The sequence below is a fragment of the Chiroxiphia lanceolata genome, chromosome 6 (genome assembly GCF_009829145.1).
Source record: "Chiroxiphia lanceolata isolate bChiLan1 chromosome 6, bChiLan1.pri, whole genome shotgun sequence".
Taxonomy (NCBI): Eukaryota; Metazoa; Chordata; class Aves; order Passeriformes; family Pipridae; genus Chiroxiphia; species Chiroxiphia lanceolata.
In genome coordinates, this window is record NC_045642.1 from 15,747,856 (window position 1) to 15,762,044 (window position 14,189).

General features: G+C 49.9%; 2 protein-coding genes across 3 annotated transcripts in view; one reads left to right on the forward strand and one right to left on the reverse strand.

Annotated features, from left to right (window-relative positions):
• Positions 1–2,738: 2,738 nt before the first annotated feature.
• Positions 2,739–4,293, forward strand: PHLDA2 (pleckstrin homology like domain family A member 2). The gene is made up of 2 exons (XM_032691085.1): positions 2,739–3,320; positions 3,866–4,293. Exon 1 carries the CDS (start codon positions 2,888–2,890, stop codon positions 3,284–3,286), a length of 399 nt encoding a protein of 132 aa, XP_032546976.1. The 5' UTR covers positions 2,739–2,887; the 3' UTR covers positions 3,287–3,320; positions 3,866–4,293.
• A 1,402-nt stretch (positions 4,294–5,695) lies between these two features.
• Positions 5,696–14,189, reverse strand: part of SLC22A18 (solute carrier family 22 member 18) — a 64,667-nt gene continuing 56,173 nt past the window's right edge. For both annotated transcript variants that reach the window (XM_032692144.1, XM_032692143.1), the window contains 2 exons: positions 11,055–11,175; positions 5,696–5,987 (listed from right to left, as the gene is read on the reverse strand). In XM_032692144.1, the coding sequence (XP_032548035.1) occupies positions 5,800–5,987; positions 11,055–11,175 (309 nt within the window). In that variant the 3' untranslated portion in view covers positions 5,696–5,799. The remainder of the gene's footprint in view (positions 5,988–11,054; positions 11,176–14,189) is intronic.

The following is a 14,189-nucleotide window of genomic DNA, read 5'->3' on the forward strand; positions in this document are numbered from 1 at the left end:
TGGTGCAGGGCCATATCAGGTCTCTTACCCCTCTCCCCAGGTGCACTGAAGAAGAAATTAGAACTCTGCTGTCAGCTCTTCACCTAAGTTATAGCACTAGTTTTTAAAAAATAAGGCAATATACATTTTTTTCTTATTAGCTAAGCTAATGCTGTATACTTGTGTCAGCAGTGACCAGCTACCACAGCAGGCACTAGGATTAGTGCTACTTACTTGTAAGCGATTGCCACGTTTCCCAGGTCAGATTGCTCTGAGCTCCTTGAAGTTCTCCATTCTTTCCTGAGGCATGTTTCCGTAGGAGACTGCTCATGCTTTAGCTTTGCTGCCCACTTTGGGTTCAATCAGAGTCACCTTTGCTTTCTGTCTCAGGTAAATAGGTTTTAAAAATCATTTTACAGAATTTTTGCATGGTCAGAATATCAGACACCTAAAATGATGGTATTTTAATGCAATGGACTTTCTTTTTATATTGTTATCCACTTAAAAGACCCATGTTAAGTAAAAAACATGGAGCCTTCATACAATGGACATATGTTCAAAACTAGGGTCCCTGTTCTGCAAGAACCTCCCTTTTTCCACGCTGCGAGAATTTTTTCATTTTTTTTTCCTAATAATTTTTTTTCTAGCAGTTTTCTAATTTGGCCAGTGTTAAGACAAGTTTACTGAGGTGACAGCTGGGGGAGGCTTTCAATATTTTAAAATGATGGATAAATGTACAAGAAAAATCACTCAGATGAAAGCAGAAAGACAGAGACCAAAGCGGGCTGCTGACCCTGCATCCACAGGTACAAGCTTCATTTAAAAGAGAATTCAGGTTTTTTTACCAAAACTTTTGAAGCAAGGTGTGCACAAACATGCCAAGTCCTGCAGCCTTTCCACACTGGAAGTCTTCCACCAGATGTACTTGTGCTCCTGAGTTGCTGCCTTGTTTTTTTGCTCTTTTTGAAGTGGTGTCTCATTTCCTGTGCACAAAGACCATTCTCTGTTTCATTCTGGGGTCAAATTAAAAATACCCTAATGATTTCTGCTTAAATCCAGCTCTGCTCCTTGTTGATTCAAGCACCCTTATTCTTATGGGGCATTTTGGTCAAGAATTTGTTTTACAGAGCAGACCAGCATTTATCCTGAAAATGTAGATGTGCAAGCTAATTGTAAGTCAATCTGGGCTGTTTGCCTTAGTGAAGCGAAATAAATCATTATGAAAAGTGAGATATAGTGTCAGGGAAAAGCCTGCAGCTCTTTACATGCCAGGCCACAGCTACATGTACGGTCTGCAGCCACTTCCCCACCCCACAAGCAGTGATGGCCAGCATGGTCTTCCTACAGCGGTCTCCAGCCCATCCCTCCCTGAGAAGCTCAGCCAAACCATTCCTGGCTCATTCATCAACCCTGGGAGCATTGCACAGCCCCTATCTTTGCTCTGACCCTCCCCACAGATGTGCACACTGAAGTGAATTATCAAAGCGTGGCCGTGTACTCCAGCAGATGAGTGATTTGCAGCGGAAATGGGTTTGGCTCTGTCTTTGATTGGTTCCCGGGAATGGGCTTCTGACCCTGCTGAAGTCCCCGGGAATGCTGCCAAACTCTTCAAAGGGGCCAGGCCTCACTTTGTAAGCTCACCTCTGGGGTTTGGCTTGCACCTGTAGAGGTGTTGGTCCTTCAAGGAAGATGATAGAGGAGAACAGGGCTCAAAGTCCAGAGGGCGATGCTACATAAAGTACATAGCTGAGCAAATACTGGTTTAGAAACAGTGTGAATAAGTTCATTAAGCAAAGCCCTGCCCTTGGCTGCGGCATCAAGGCAGTGGCTAGGAAGCTGCATCAGCCTTGTGTCAACTATCGTAAAAGAGTAATACAATGAATGGTGTCCAAGAGGAAGGAACTGCAGGCTTACACGTGCCTCTTAAATACTACCTCCAGCTGCCAGAGGCTTTACAGGGCACTGGCCAGACTACAACAGTGGTGCCTTCCTGGGAAAAGGGAGTGGGCTGGGGGGAAGAAAATGAGATAAATCGAGTAATTGCAGGGAATAAAGATGGGGGAAGCAGTGTTAATGCAAAACTGGAGAGGTGGGTTGCCCTGAGAAAAGGATGAAGGAAGGGCTGATGGTGATGGCGCAGAGCTGGCTGGATGTGGGGCCTCAAATGAAGCCAGTGGGCTTGGCCAAGTCCTGGCTGAACATCTTGGGCTGACCAGGGCTGGACTCAAACCAGATATCCATGGGAGATGGCAGTGGCCCATCACAGGCCCTGCTTGGACCCCTCTGCCCCAGGTGGAGACTGTGCCAGGGCAGACCCAATGTGGTGAAGTTGCCCAAGTCAAGGACCACAGGAGCACAGTTTTGGGAGCATCATGTACCCAAGTGTGGGTCTGAGAAGCAGCAGGGAGTGCTTAGAGGGGCAAGTTGGGGGGGCCTCGGGTCACAGTGGCTCATCCTCACTGGGGGGGGGGGGGGTCTACCCCTGCTGGGCAGAGGAAACGAGGGGCAAGGGGGAGCGGCAGGCAGAATTGGGGTCCTCTCATGCCGTGGCCGCTCCACCCCTGCCCACAGCGGCAGGAGATGGGGCCCCTCGGGGAGGCACCCCCCTCCACACACCCAGCCCACCCGGGGCAGCCACCAGCACCCTCCCTCTGCTCCCCGCAGCCCCCCGCTCCCCGCAGCCCCGCTGCGACGGGCGGGGAGCGCGGCCCGGGGGGCCGGGCGGGAGGCGGGGCGGTGAGGGGGCGGCGGGCCGGGCTCCCCGGGGGAGGCACCGGAAGGCGCCCGGCGCTGATTCATTGCAATAAATTGTTCCCATCGCGGCGGGGCTCGGTCATCACCGCCCGAGCAGGAGTCGGGGTAACAGCTGGAGCCGGAGCCGCAGCGGAGCCACCGCCGGGGAACGAGGATGAAGATGCAAGCCGAGGTGATCCGCGAGGGCGAGCTGGAGAAGCGAAGCGACAGCCTTTTCCAGCTGTGGAAAAAGAAGCTGGTGGTGCTGACCAAGGACAGCCTCAGTCTCTTCCCCGACGGGCACAAACGGGCCAAGGGCAAGGAGCTGGGCTTCGGCTCCATCCTCAAGGTGGACTGCGTGGAGCGCACGGGCAAGTACATCTACTTCACCATCGTCACCAAGGACCGCAAGGAGATTGACTTTCGGTGCCCGGACCAGAGCTGCTGGAACGCCTCCATCACCATGGCCCTCATCGACTTCCAGAACAAGCGGGCCATCCAGGACTTCAAGAGCCGCCAGGAGATGGAGCAGGCGGCGGGCACTCAGGAGCGGCGGCTGGCCCGGGCGCCCTGAGCCGCCACCGCCCGCCCGGCCGGCCCGGCCCCAGGTGAGCCCTCCCGGTCCCCTCCGCGCTCCTCCCGCGGTTCATGGGGTTTTAATTTCTTTCTTTTTTTTTTTTTTTTTTTAATTTATTTTATTCCCATGCGCTTGCTTCGGGGAATCGAACGGGCGTGGGGCTCCCCACGCACCGCTCGATCCCTTTTTGGCCAGAGGGACCGCCGGCCCAGCCGGCGGCCCGCGGGGGTGCCCGGCCGCACCCCGAAACCGGCCGTGCTGCCTGGCCGCGGCAGCGTAGCGCTTTGGGGCCGCGCTCCCCCCTTCCCGGTGCATCGCAAGGGGAGGTTTCCCCTTTTCCGATGCACCCACTGAGAATTTCTGGTGGGAGCCGGACTTATTGAGGGTGCGGCTTGGAGGTGGTGGAGGGGAATAAGAAATGGCCCTTGGCAGTGCTTTCCTCACAGAACTTGCTAAAAATATGATATCTGTGAAAATAAATGCTCAGCGCTTAGTCTCCCTTGAAAGCCCCTCATTTTTTCCTGTGCCATGCTGCCCCGTTCATTTAACTAACCCACTTTCTCTTGTTGCCTTTAGAGCATACCACTGAATGATAAACCAGATCGAGTGTCTTGGACTGAAATGGGACAGGGTACCAATGAAGGAAAGCAAAGAAGAGAGCTGGAATCAGCTTGGTTTTCTCCAAGCCCGTTGCAGCTGCTGAGCAAAGAGCCCTGAGCTTTGCCTGAGATGCATTAAAGAAAAACCAAAGACTTTTGTTACAGGACTTCTAGCAAAGCATCCACGTGTTTTGAGTGGCACAGCTTTGTGAACTATTATCTCCTATTTATGAGGCGCAAGGAAGATTCCACACTGACTGGTGGTGTTAAACACAGTTTAAATTATTTGTAGTATCTATATTTGTATTTATTTTGTTGAATGTCTTTCAGCAGTTACTGGTCTTAATATTGCTTTTGCATTAATGTGTCCATTCCAAATAAATTACTTGAAATGTTCACTTTTTATTACTGTACTCTGGGCTGCAGTAACTTTTGTCAAGGCATGTTTGTGGATACGGCAGTGGTGAAGTGGCTTAAAAAGAGTGGGTAAAGCTCAGCTTTTTGGTGCCCTAGACTGGGCAGTGGGAGGTGGAGGAAGCCCAGATAAGCTGTTCGTGTTTGACCTCATCTCCTGACCAGTGAGGGAGAGGGTGTTGAGGTTCAATTCTAGTCAGTGGTGGAGGTAGAAAAGCCTACCACAGCTTGGATAAGTGCTCCTTTTAAAGCGCTTTCCCATACAATCAAGTAATGGAGATTACAGAAGGTGCAAGAGTTCCCTGCAACAGTAAAGCGCTGCTCTTTGCAAACGCTCTGTGTCCTTCCCCCAGCCCTTGTAGCTTAGTGCTGTGCTAAGGCAGGAAACTGGATTCTTGATTTCGGAATAAGACCGTCCATGCTCCGTGGAATTCCTCAGCTCTGCAGCAAAGCAAGCTGAACTTGCTCACCTCTCCTCACCTCTGCAGTTTCTAGATAAATGTCTCCAGGATAACTCTGAAGAATGGAGGCAGGCTCTTTTCCTATAGCACCCGCACCAAGAAGCGTGGAGAAAAAAGAAGGGGTTTTTTTGGATAAAAGTACTGAAGTTTTATTTTGTGGAGCTCAATTGTCACTAACTAATGTGAGCTTCCTCGTGCAGCACACGATTCAACTCTGGCGGTCAGGACTGTGATCTTAGCAGGCAAAGCACTTGCTCCAAATTTGGTAATTTCAAGCAGGTATTTTCCCCTTCCCAATATCAGTGCAATTCTTGCAGGAAGGAGACTTTGTACTAGAGGAAGTTGCAAAATATGTAATTACACAGGCCCATAGCAAGAGCAAGAGAGACTCAGTACGGGGGAAAAAATCCTGGAAGGAGGGTTGGCCCAGTTTCTGGGAGGCTCTGGCACTGCAGTGCTTGGGGGCTTTGCATCCTCCTTGCTGGCTCTACTACCACCCACCAGGCTCATGCAGAGTCAGGGTTGCAGATGACTGAGCTGTGGATGTAGCAAACCTCTGGCCACAGTGTTTGAAAGCCTTTGGCCTTGTTCCCCTCTAGCACGAGAATGCTGGGAGGTACATTTAATGCAGCAAAATAATACCCGAATTTTACTCCCCACCATTTTCCTTGGTACTATTTTGCGGGGGTGAAATAAAAGGCCAGCACTGGCTCCTAATCCCCTCAGTTTCAGTGAATTCAAGCAGGAATGCTGTCTGACAAGAGGTGAGGATCTGGGGATATTGCTTACAATGACAGCCACCACTGCGGGGGGCTGGGGGAAACCTGATAGCTCTTGGGGTCCCATGGGCCTCAGTTGCTCCAGCACGATTCCAATGCCTTTGCACACTGATCTGCTCCTTACTCTAGATGCAAATGTTGACAAAATGAAAGGATTGTTCAAATTGCTTTATTCTAGGTTTACAGAATCAAAAATAAAACTCAAAACCATCTTTATTTCTATGGAAAAGTAAGGCAGTTACTTTCTTGCACATGAGTTACTGGCTTTTCATCTCTCTCAGTGAGATTTTACTCTTTAACAGGTAAACAAACAAACCTATATTGACCACTAGCTGTAAATAGCCAAAGGAGGAGACTCCAAACTGTTTATATAAAACTCCACCAATGGTTGGGCCCACCGTCCGTGTCAAAGGATGCACTGAGGCACAAATCCCGAGCATGGCACCTAGGAGAGATGACAGAGACACACAGGGTGAGAGCAAGTCTTGGGACGGAATAGCAGAGTGGAGCATGTGGGATCCCCTGCATCCCTAATGGTTTTCCCCTGCAGTAGTGGCAAATCACTTCAAATAATTTCTTGCATTAATTTATAGCGGTCCAATTAGGGTTTGCTAAGGTTAAGGACTCCTGGAGGCATGGGGACTAGTTTCCACCACGAGCCAGCTCAGCTCTTTCTTTCCTGGGCGGTCTGTGTGATCGTAGCACTGCCCAAAAGGCAAGTGGGTGCTCACCACTGCCATCAGCAGGGTCCAAGGATGCCTTTGGCCTCTGAAGATGCTGCTGAACATTGCACCTGGCAGAGCTGGTAGCAACTGCATGGGATTAGGGATGGACAGGTAGTTTCTAGGGTCGTGTTTGAGACTTCCAAGCAAATCACACAGATTCTTCCAATCTCATAAGTACCTGAGTGGGCCTTGTTCTACTCAAGCTACTACTGCCATTTATTCTCTAGTGTGAAACAGAGAAACAGCTCTTGAGGGCTTAGCAGGAGTGAGAGGGTTAGGCCTAACTAGGTCTTTAAGAATAAATAAATAAAACCACAGATAAAGACTGAACACCCTTGAGATACTCCCCCACCTCCCTTTGCAAAAAGAACAGATATTTCCATTTGGATGGGTATGCAAGCCCTTTTCCCGGCTGGGCTGGTTCCCCCTCCAGCAGCCCTCACATTTGCATCATTTACAGGAACCCAGAGGATGGGGAAGCACCTCCAGTTTGGTAAAGGCAGGGGTTTTTTTTCATGTACAGACGAACAGCCAGGACATGATCCAGAACACAAAGCTGGCCCCCAACACAGTCAGTATGCTCTTTTGTCCTGTGGTCTTTGTGCAGGACAGCTGTCATGTTCAGGGGAGCAGAAAATACAAGGCCAGCCAGAAAATCATTAGCCCCAAAATGGCAAGCTGGCAGCATATATAAAAAATTTGTGCCCAGTTCTATACTGATTTTTGCAATGATTTTTTTACTATCAGTATGACTATTTGGGCTGCTGGCATCAATTTGCCATTAACATTCATTGAGTTGTTGTCACCACACCAGGCCAGCAGCATCTGGGAAGGATGAGGAGGATGCTGTTCCATATACCAGAAGATGTGGAGCTGAGTGTGATATTTAACATTGGCAGCCACGGGGAAATGATCCCCAGCTCCCAGAGAGAACAGGCAGCCAGGTGTTCTTGTAATACCGGCCAGCAACTGCTGGGCTTTTATCAGCATGCTTAAAATACTTGTGCAGTGAGCCCAAGCCGAGGGCGTAGCCATGTGGAGAGGGAAATCTCCCGGGAAGCGCTGCTGAGCGCTCCTCCCGCGCATGGGAACACAAAGGCGATGGGTGGGACCTTGCCTTGACCCTTTGCCAATGGGAACCATCCCACAACCACTGAACTCTCTGGGCAGGTTTTGCAATTATTTTTTCCCCTCCAGGTATTTGAATTAAACTAATTACTAAGTACAATTGCCAAACTGGCTCTTATGATTGAGGAGGCACTTTTTTCCCTTTCCTTTTTTTTTTCTGGAGCAAAAATCCATCCTCTTAAAAGGCCAGGCTCTCCCTCTGCACTTCTCCAACATGTTCCTGAGAAAGATAATTTCTGTTTAATGGGTTTAAATTAGATCCCTCGTGTCAGACATCCTCAGGCTTTGGGACATTGTAAATCTCAGCTCTGCAGCATGTCCCTAGCTCTGTTGCAAAGCTGCACATGTGATGGATCTCATTTAAGGCAAGACCTTTAGCTGGGACAAGTCACCATGTCAGCAGAAAAATTCCTGCATTGCTTTGCGCAGCTCTGCCAACGCACGTGCTCACCTTCTTCATCATGGCTATTCTACTTTCTGCGCCTTCCTTGCCCTTTTTTCTCCCTCTCCAGCTTTTTTCCCCCCTTTGCCTATACCTGGCATGACCTGTCCCAGCCGGGAACTCATCCTCCCCTCCCACCCTGGCCCTCCTCTCCTCCCACAGGTTTCAGGGTTGGGTGCTGGCGGCTCTCCAAGATGGGCGACTCCTCTCCAGCTCACATCCTGTTGCCGCACTCAGATGATGGTGCTGGCCCAGATCAGCCACACGCCCATGGGGCGATCATTGGGCCTGATTTAACGATTAGGTCATCGTTGCCAGCAGCTGCCTTTGAACCAGCACAGCCTGAGCGAAGCTGGGGGGTTTAGTACACCAAGCCCTGCCTGGCTGCAAATTCTCTTCCTAAGGTTGTGACGTGCAAGTAAAATCACAACACAGGGGCCCGTTAACCAGGGAGGCTCTGCTGGGCTTCCTGCCTCCCTCCCCCAAGAGTAGGGGGGGATCTGTGCAGAAACAAGACCTTCATTCTTGGGGAAGGACTAGGGTTGACAAGGAGGGCTTGTGTGAAGATGTAAGTTCCCCTGGGCTCAGGGCTGCCCTCCCACCAGCTCACGCGTTCAGCTGAACAGCACGTGCATGTGTGGCTGAATTTTCTCTTCCTGCCTTTGAAGATGAAGAGAAGGAAAAAGAATATCAAAGGGAAAACAATGAAATAATTTCTGCTACCTTTGCTTCAGTGCAAAGCCCCAGCCATAAGCAAAGAGCAAGTGCCAAACTCATCAGTCTTGGTAGGAAGCAACCTTGGATCGATCCTGAAAGCAGGATGGGTGCAAGGGATGGTGCCATCCTACCTCCCACTGTTCCCTTTCCAAGACATGTATTTAAAATGCAAGGATGAGTGACTCAGCGTCTAACAAGGGCAGACAGACTACACTCCTGCAACACCTCATCCATTCCAGCCCTTTGCTGAGATGGGCACCTGAGCTCAGCCAAAATTCCAGCTCCTCAGAAAGCTTTTTCCTGGCCCAAAGAAAAACCCCTTTTGGGCTCTATAGGCCCAAAGCTGACAAAAACATCAGGAAAAGACAGCAGCACGGTTCACAAGTGATATTTCCAACGGCAAATTCTCAATATGTGATTTCCTTGCATTAACTATAAGTCATTGCAAGTTAGTGTTCAGATTTCTGACACAGTGACAGCAAAGCTTTTCATAAGAACAGATTTCCATGCTCACACTGAGGGTTTCTAATGCACCACCAAAAAGCTCTCTTTGCAGAGCTGGTCTGGGGCTGACATAGGAAGGAACAGCCTCTGGGAGGCTGTATGGGTGGAGCAGCAGTTGCGGAGTGCCACCCACGGCCAGGGATGGATGGCAGGCATTTTAACAGCCGCATTTCTCTGCGAGACACCCACGCCATCACTGCTGCAGCTGCTGTGGAGAGGCAGCTTGCCGGCTCTGCTGTGTCAGGCATTCCTGCCTTCGCCCTGGCCCCTGCATGGGTACATCCAAAACAAGCACAAAACCATTAGATGCCTCTTCCCTTGGAAATGTTGCAAGGAAAAACCATGGTTTGAAAGGTGAGAGAGGAGTGTCAGAGACAAGGTTTTGGCCCAGCACCACAATCCTCCGAGCCAGAACGTCCCTCCTTGGCATGCCGAGTTCTGAGCCAGCTGTAGCTCTGCAGTTTGTAGTAGCGCTTGACATGACATCAGCCCAGGATGGATGGGCAGGAGAAAGCCCCCAGTGGCTCATGGCACTGATGATCTGCAACCCCCTCCTGACCATGTGCACAGCTCCATGGGCTGCCTTCATCCTGCCCTGCAATCCTGCCCTGCAATCCAATCCTGCCCTGCCAAATGGAGACCATCCATCCCACTGAGGCACAGGCTGGCCTAAAACCATACGCAAGCAGGGAGCGGGGTGAGGCAGCTAAATCCATTTTCCTCTCCGACCAAAGCTTGCCTCAGGGCTTTAAAAGCCAAGCAATGCTCCGGTTTTCCTCACAAAACCCCTTTGAGAAGAGCCTGGATGAATTCCAGCTTGGTTGTATGTCCCAAAGCTGCTTGGTGCCCTTCCCCCCAGCTCTCCCTTGCATGAGCATTACTCTAACTCATGAAACAGCAAATTTTCTTCTGGGCTGAGTGGAGGGGCTGAGATAGTTCCCAGAGAGGTGAGGACTGAGGATAAGTGGTCCTCCCAGGTAGAAATATCACACTTGGAAATCACAGGCTCCTAACATTTGTGGGAGATGTGGTGGGTCAGCTCTACAAATAAACTACTGAAGTGGTTTTCAGAAAAGCTCTTCATCCAGAAGCATCTCAAAAGTGCTTTATAAACTTCACTAATGGGCCGTGCAAACTATAACTCTCATTCTCAGTAGGCTCTGTGCAGAGGTGTCTGCTCAGATGGCTGCTAGGGAAGATGAAGGGTGCAAACTGGCCCAGGAAGGCTCAGCTAAAGCAAAGAGACTCTTGGGTACCTGCTCTGGGACCAAATCCTGGAAGAGCTTGAGCAAAAGGTGTCAAACCAGGTTAAGCTAGCTCCATCCCAGCACAAACCCAGCAAGGCTCCCATGACAAAAATGTTGGTATATTTCCTTCATTGACAGAACTAAAGCCCCAGGTATAAAGACTTACGTGTCTACCACTGCATTTCAGCTGCCTCGCACAGAGAAATACAATAACTCTTTGACTGAAACAAGGCCAAAACAGAGAGAAAGGCGGCAATTACTGCATCAGGCAAAGCATGTTTGCAAAGGGTAATCCAGAATACCCTGTTGAGATGCTCTAAGTTAAAAGGTGTGAACAAATGGCCCTCTCAGTCACTGTCATGGTGGAAGAGCAGCTTCTGGGTTTTTTTGGTTTAGTTTGGTTTGGGTTTTAACCATACCTTGGCTTTCCATGGAAAGGAAAGTTTGGGAAAGCCTTCTTTTTCTGCACCCACCACTATGGATATCAGCAGGTGGCACAGGACCAGGAGCACTGGGTCATGGGATGCTTACTCAGTGTTGTTCAGGTTCATCCAGTATAGCCCAACCAGTCTGTGTTCATGTGCTCTGCTGACACCCATTGTATGCAACTGCCCTGAGAGATCTGCTGGGGAATTGGGCATTCACCATGAGTGTACTACAGTGCTTGATAGCAGTGGTGTGAGCTGGGAAGCACCTGATGGACTCAAAACTGACAAAATATCAGTCTGATCTTTTTTGATGAGTCTTACCAGTGTCAGAGGAGGGGACAGCCTTGGTAAGGATGCTGTCGGTGATGGTGGCCAGCATGCTGAAGGCAAACACCAGTGGCACTGCAATGATGCAGTAGTGCCACACAGTCCTCATCAGGGCCTAAGGGACAGAACAGAACAGACCACAGATCATTAGAGAGTACAGACGGTGACTCTGTGGCAAGAAACAACCTAGAAAAAAAAAATCACAAGTCAAACCCATGACTTAGGTGAACTGTGGGAGCCACAAATGACACAGGATGGTGCGGCTTTGGCTGTTGCAAGGTCTTTCACAGCCTGCCATTTGTATTCAGTGAATTATTCCAAGCATGCGGAGCAAGTAGCAAGTGATACCCTACAATCTGGCAGCACGTTTCTCCGGCACTGCTGTGGGTATTTTTAGCGTCTGGGAATTAGTGACGTCCCTGCACCCTTCCCTCTGTCTTCTGTCCAGCTCCCGAGGAAATGTTGAACAGCAGATATATGTGGTGTACTTCAGGAAGCTTCCATTACTTATACAAAACAGCCTAGAGAAGGCTTTTTGGTTCATTATCATAAATAATTAAAACTAAACTGAGCTTGTCAAAATAAATGAGCACGGTGCATTATGTAACACCGTACCTTTGGGATTTCTAATCCTGTTCTGCTGCCTCCTTGCTAATAAATTCACCGAATTCAGTAATCTGGAATAGGTCTTCTGGCCATAAATGCACATTAGCGAGCATAATTAAGGAGAGTAATGATTTTGTTATTGCACATATTCTTAGCGGAGACATCCCTCCAGCTCTTTAATACTGAAACAAAAGCAGTGAGGCTCCCTAAGCCGTGGGGCTAGAGCGGCTCTCGGCTCATTCACATGCCCTGCTGGTCAAATGAATGGATTTCTCTGGGGCATAGAAAGGAAATTCCCCCTTTATTGCAAGTCTCCTACCCTCACCCATGTCTCAAGGTGTGTTATTGTGGCTGGAAAACATTTCTGTCACTAGTCTAGCCAGAAGTTTCATTCTCTGGAGTTCTCTGCCCCAAGATCTTGTTCTTGCCTTTTGGCTACAGAAGATGGAGAAGCCCAGAGACATTGCTCACTAATGACTTGGAAATGTTGAGGTTTATTCCTAGTTCCTCTCTAGAGTCACACACAGCCAGGTTTTTCTCCTTGAAGGAGCTTTTTGCCTACATTTTGGTTAAGATCTAGGCACTTCTGATTAAGGAACCAGAGAACAAAGACAGAGGAACAAGTATTTGGTACATAAATAGAAGGAAGGAGAGTAATTCCTTGCTAGGGCAAGTGTCATTGTGGGACAACATTGTGCAGCTCATAGGAAAAATCAGCTTTAATCCCTCCTGCTTTGTACAAATTTTCTCATGAGCTGGAGTAAGTGTGCAGAAAAGAGCAGAGCCACATCTGTGACTTCTGTAAAACCAGGGGAAATGGCTCCTTACTTCCCTGGGGTTCAGGAAGAACTGATCCAGGCAGAGCCCTGTCTTTGCTACTCCTCAGCTGCTGGGTAGGTAGCAGATTTTTTGACTGGAGCAGATATGAAGACATTTTTCTGGTGAGGGAGGCAGAACCAGGAGTTTCAGCAGACAGACTCAGAAAGCAAATGCCTGGGAAATGCAGGCAGCGAGGCAGGATGAGGCACAGCCATGCCTTCAGACAAAGAGAAAAACTTCCCCGTCGCAACCGCCAAGCCCTCCTACACCCCTGCCCACGCTCTCCTGGCTCGCATCTGCAGATCAGACACTAGTTCTCCCCTCCTCTCCTTTTCCAGGTGTTATTGCCCAGCTCCCAGCCCACCCTTTTCCTTTTCCAGCTGCCTAGTGCTGGGAACATCCTGCAGCCTCTTCCCAGCTGCAGTGCTGTCTGTCTGCTGCTGCTTGTGCTAGCCTTCCAAAAACACTTCAGCTCACATCCCAGTGATATAAAGATGGGTTCTGGAGTATCTTTTATTAACAGCTAGTCTTTTTCCTCACTTCCATCCTTCGGGGAGGGGAACTGCTGCATTTGGAGGCCACATGCAGCAAGGGCACAGCAGGTGGGATGCTCCTCCACCAGCAGCTGTGCAGAATTAAAAGCTTCACCCATTAACTTCCACATTTGTGCTTGCTGCTGTGCCGGCACTGATCCCCACCCAGACAGAAAGCCACCCCAGAAACGGATGTTTTCTTGGCAGCCGCTCAGACAGAGATCTTTTTAATAAGGCGTCCTGGGCAAAGAGGATCACAGCTGCATTTGCCTATGAATAGTTCTCATGGGAAGTCATTGCTGACCCTTGTCCCCAGGACTGTGTTGTCAGGATGTCCACAGCCCTCTGGGCTTGGCATAATTGCCAACTCTAAGATGATTTCCCTTCCCGGCTCCCAGTTCCCCTCCTTGTGCAGCCAATGTGAGCCTCCCCACACTGGGACATCCGTGTCACTCTGTGTGCCCCTCCACTGCCACTGAGGCTTTCTCTCCAACCGCCACCTGACTCCAGCCTTCCCTGGAGGTCAGTGAGACACATGGATCCAATCTCAGCAGCACTCTGCCCTGCACCTGTCTGAGTGTGCTAAGATCTCCAGATGGGCCAGGTCCACCTTGGTCCCACCTAATTGCTCCCAGCCACGACCAAAAAACAATAGTGTGACTTTCAAAGTCCTTCCCAGGCCATGCTTAGGAGGACCAAGCACTGTGCAGATGTCCCATATTAAGGAGGCACATCAATGCCAGCCAAAACAGAATGACACCAATCAGAAGGGTCCCTTTCCAAGCATTCTACACCTAACAGAATCTCCGTGAGCCCCAAAATCCCAGAGAGGGGGACCACACTCCATCTGCAGAGCCAACCCTCCATCTGCATCCATCCTCCCTTTCCAGCCTCATCTCAGACACATGATTTAGCCTCAGATTAGCTAAGATGTGTAGCTGCTTCATCTCATCCATGTAGCTGGGAACCACAAACCTCAATCCCCTCCAGGACTTGGCCCTGACCTCCTCGTGGCTGTGGTATGGCTGTGGGAATGGCACTCATCCTACCTGCACCAGTGGGAGGCCCAGCGCCCCAGCAGCAAGGCTTGAGGCCAAATCCTGCAGGGAATGTTGAAAGGCTGATGCAGCTCAATTGTCCTTGGACGGGACACAGAGGGGACCGTGCACAC

What these genes read in the sequence shown, in the direction of transcription:
- PHLDA2 (XM_032691085.1), top strand. Translation starts at nt 2,888, where the DNA reads ATGAAGATGCAAGCCGAGGTGATCCGCGAGGGCGAGCTGGAGAAGCGA.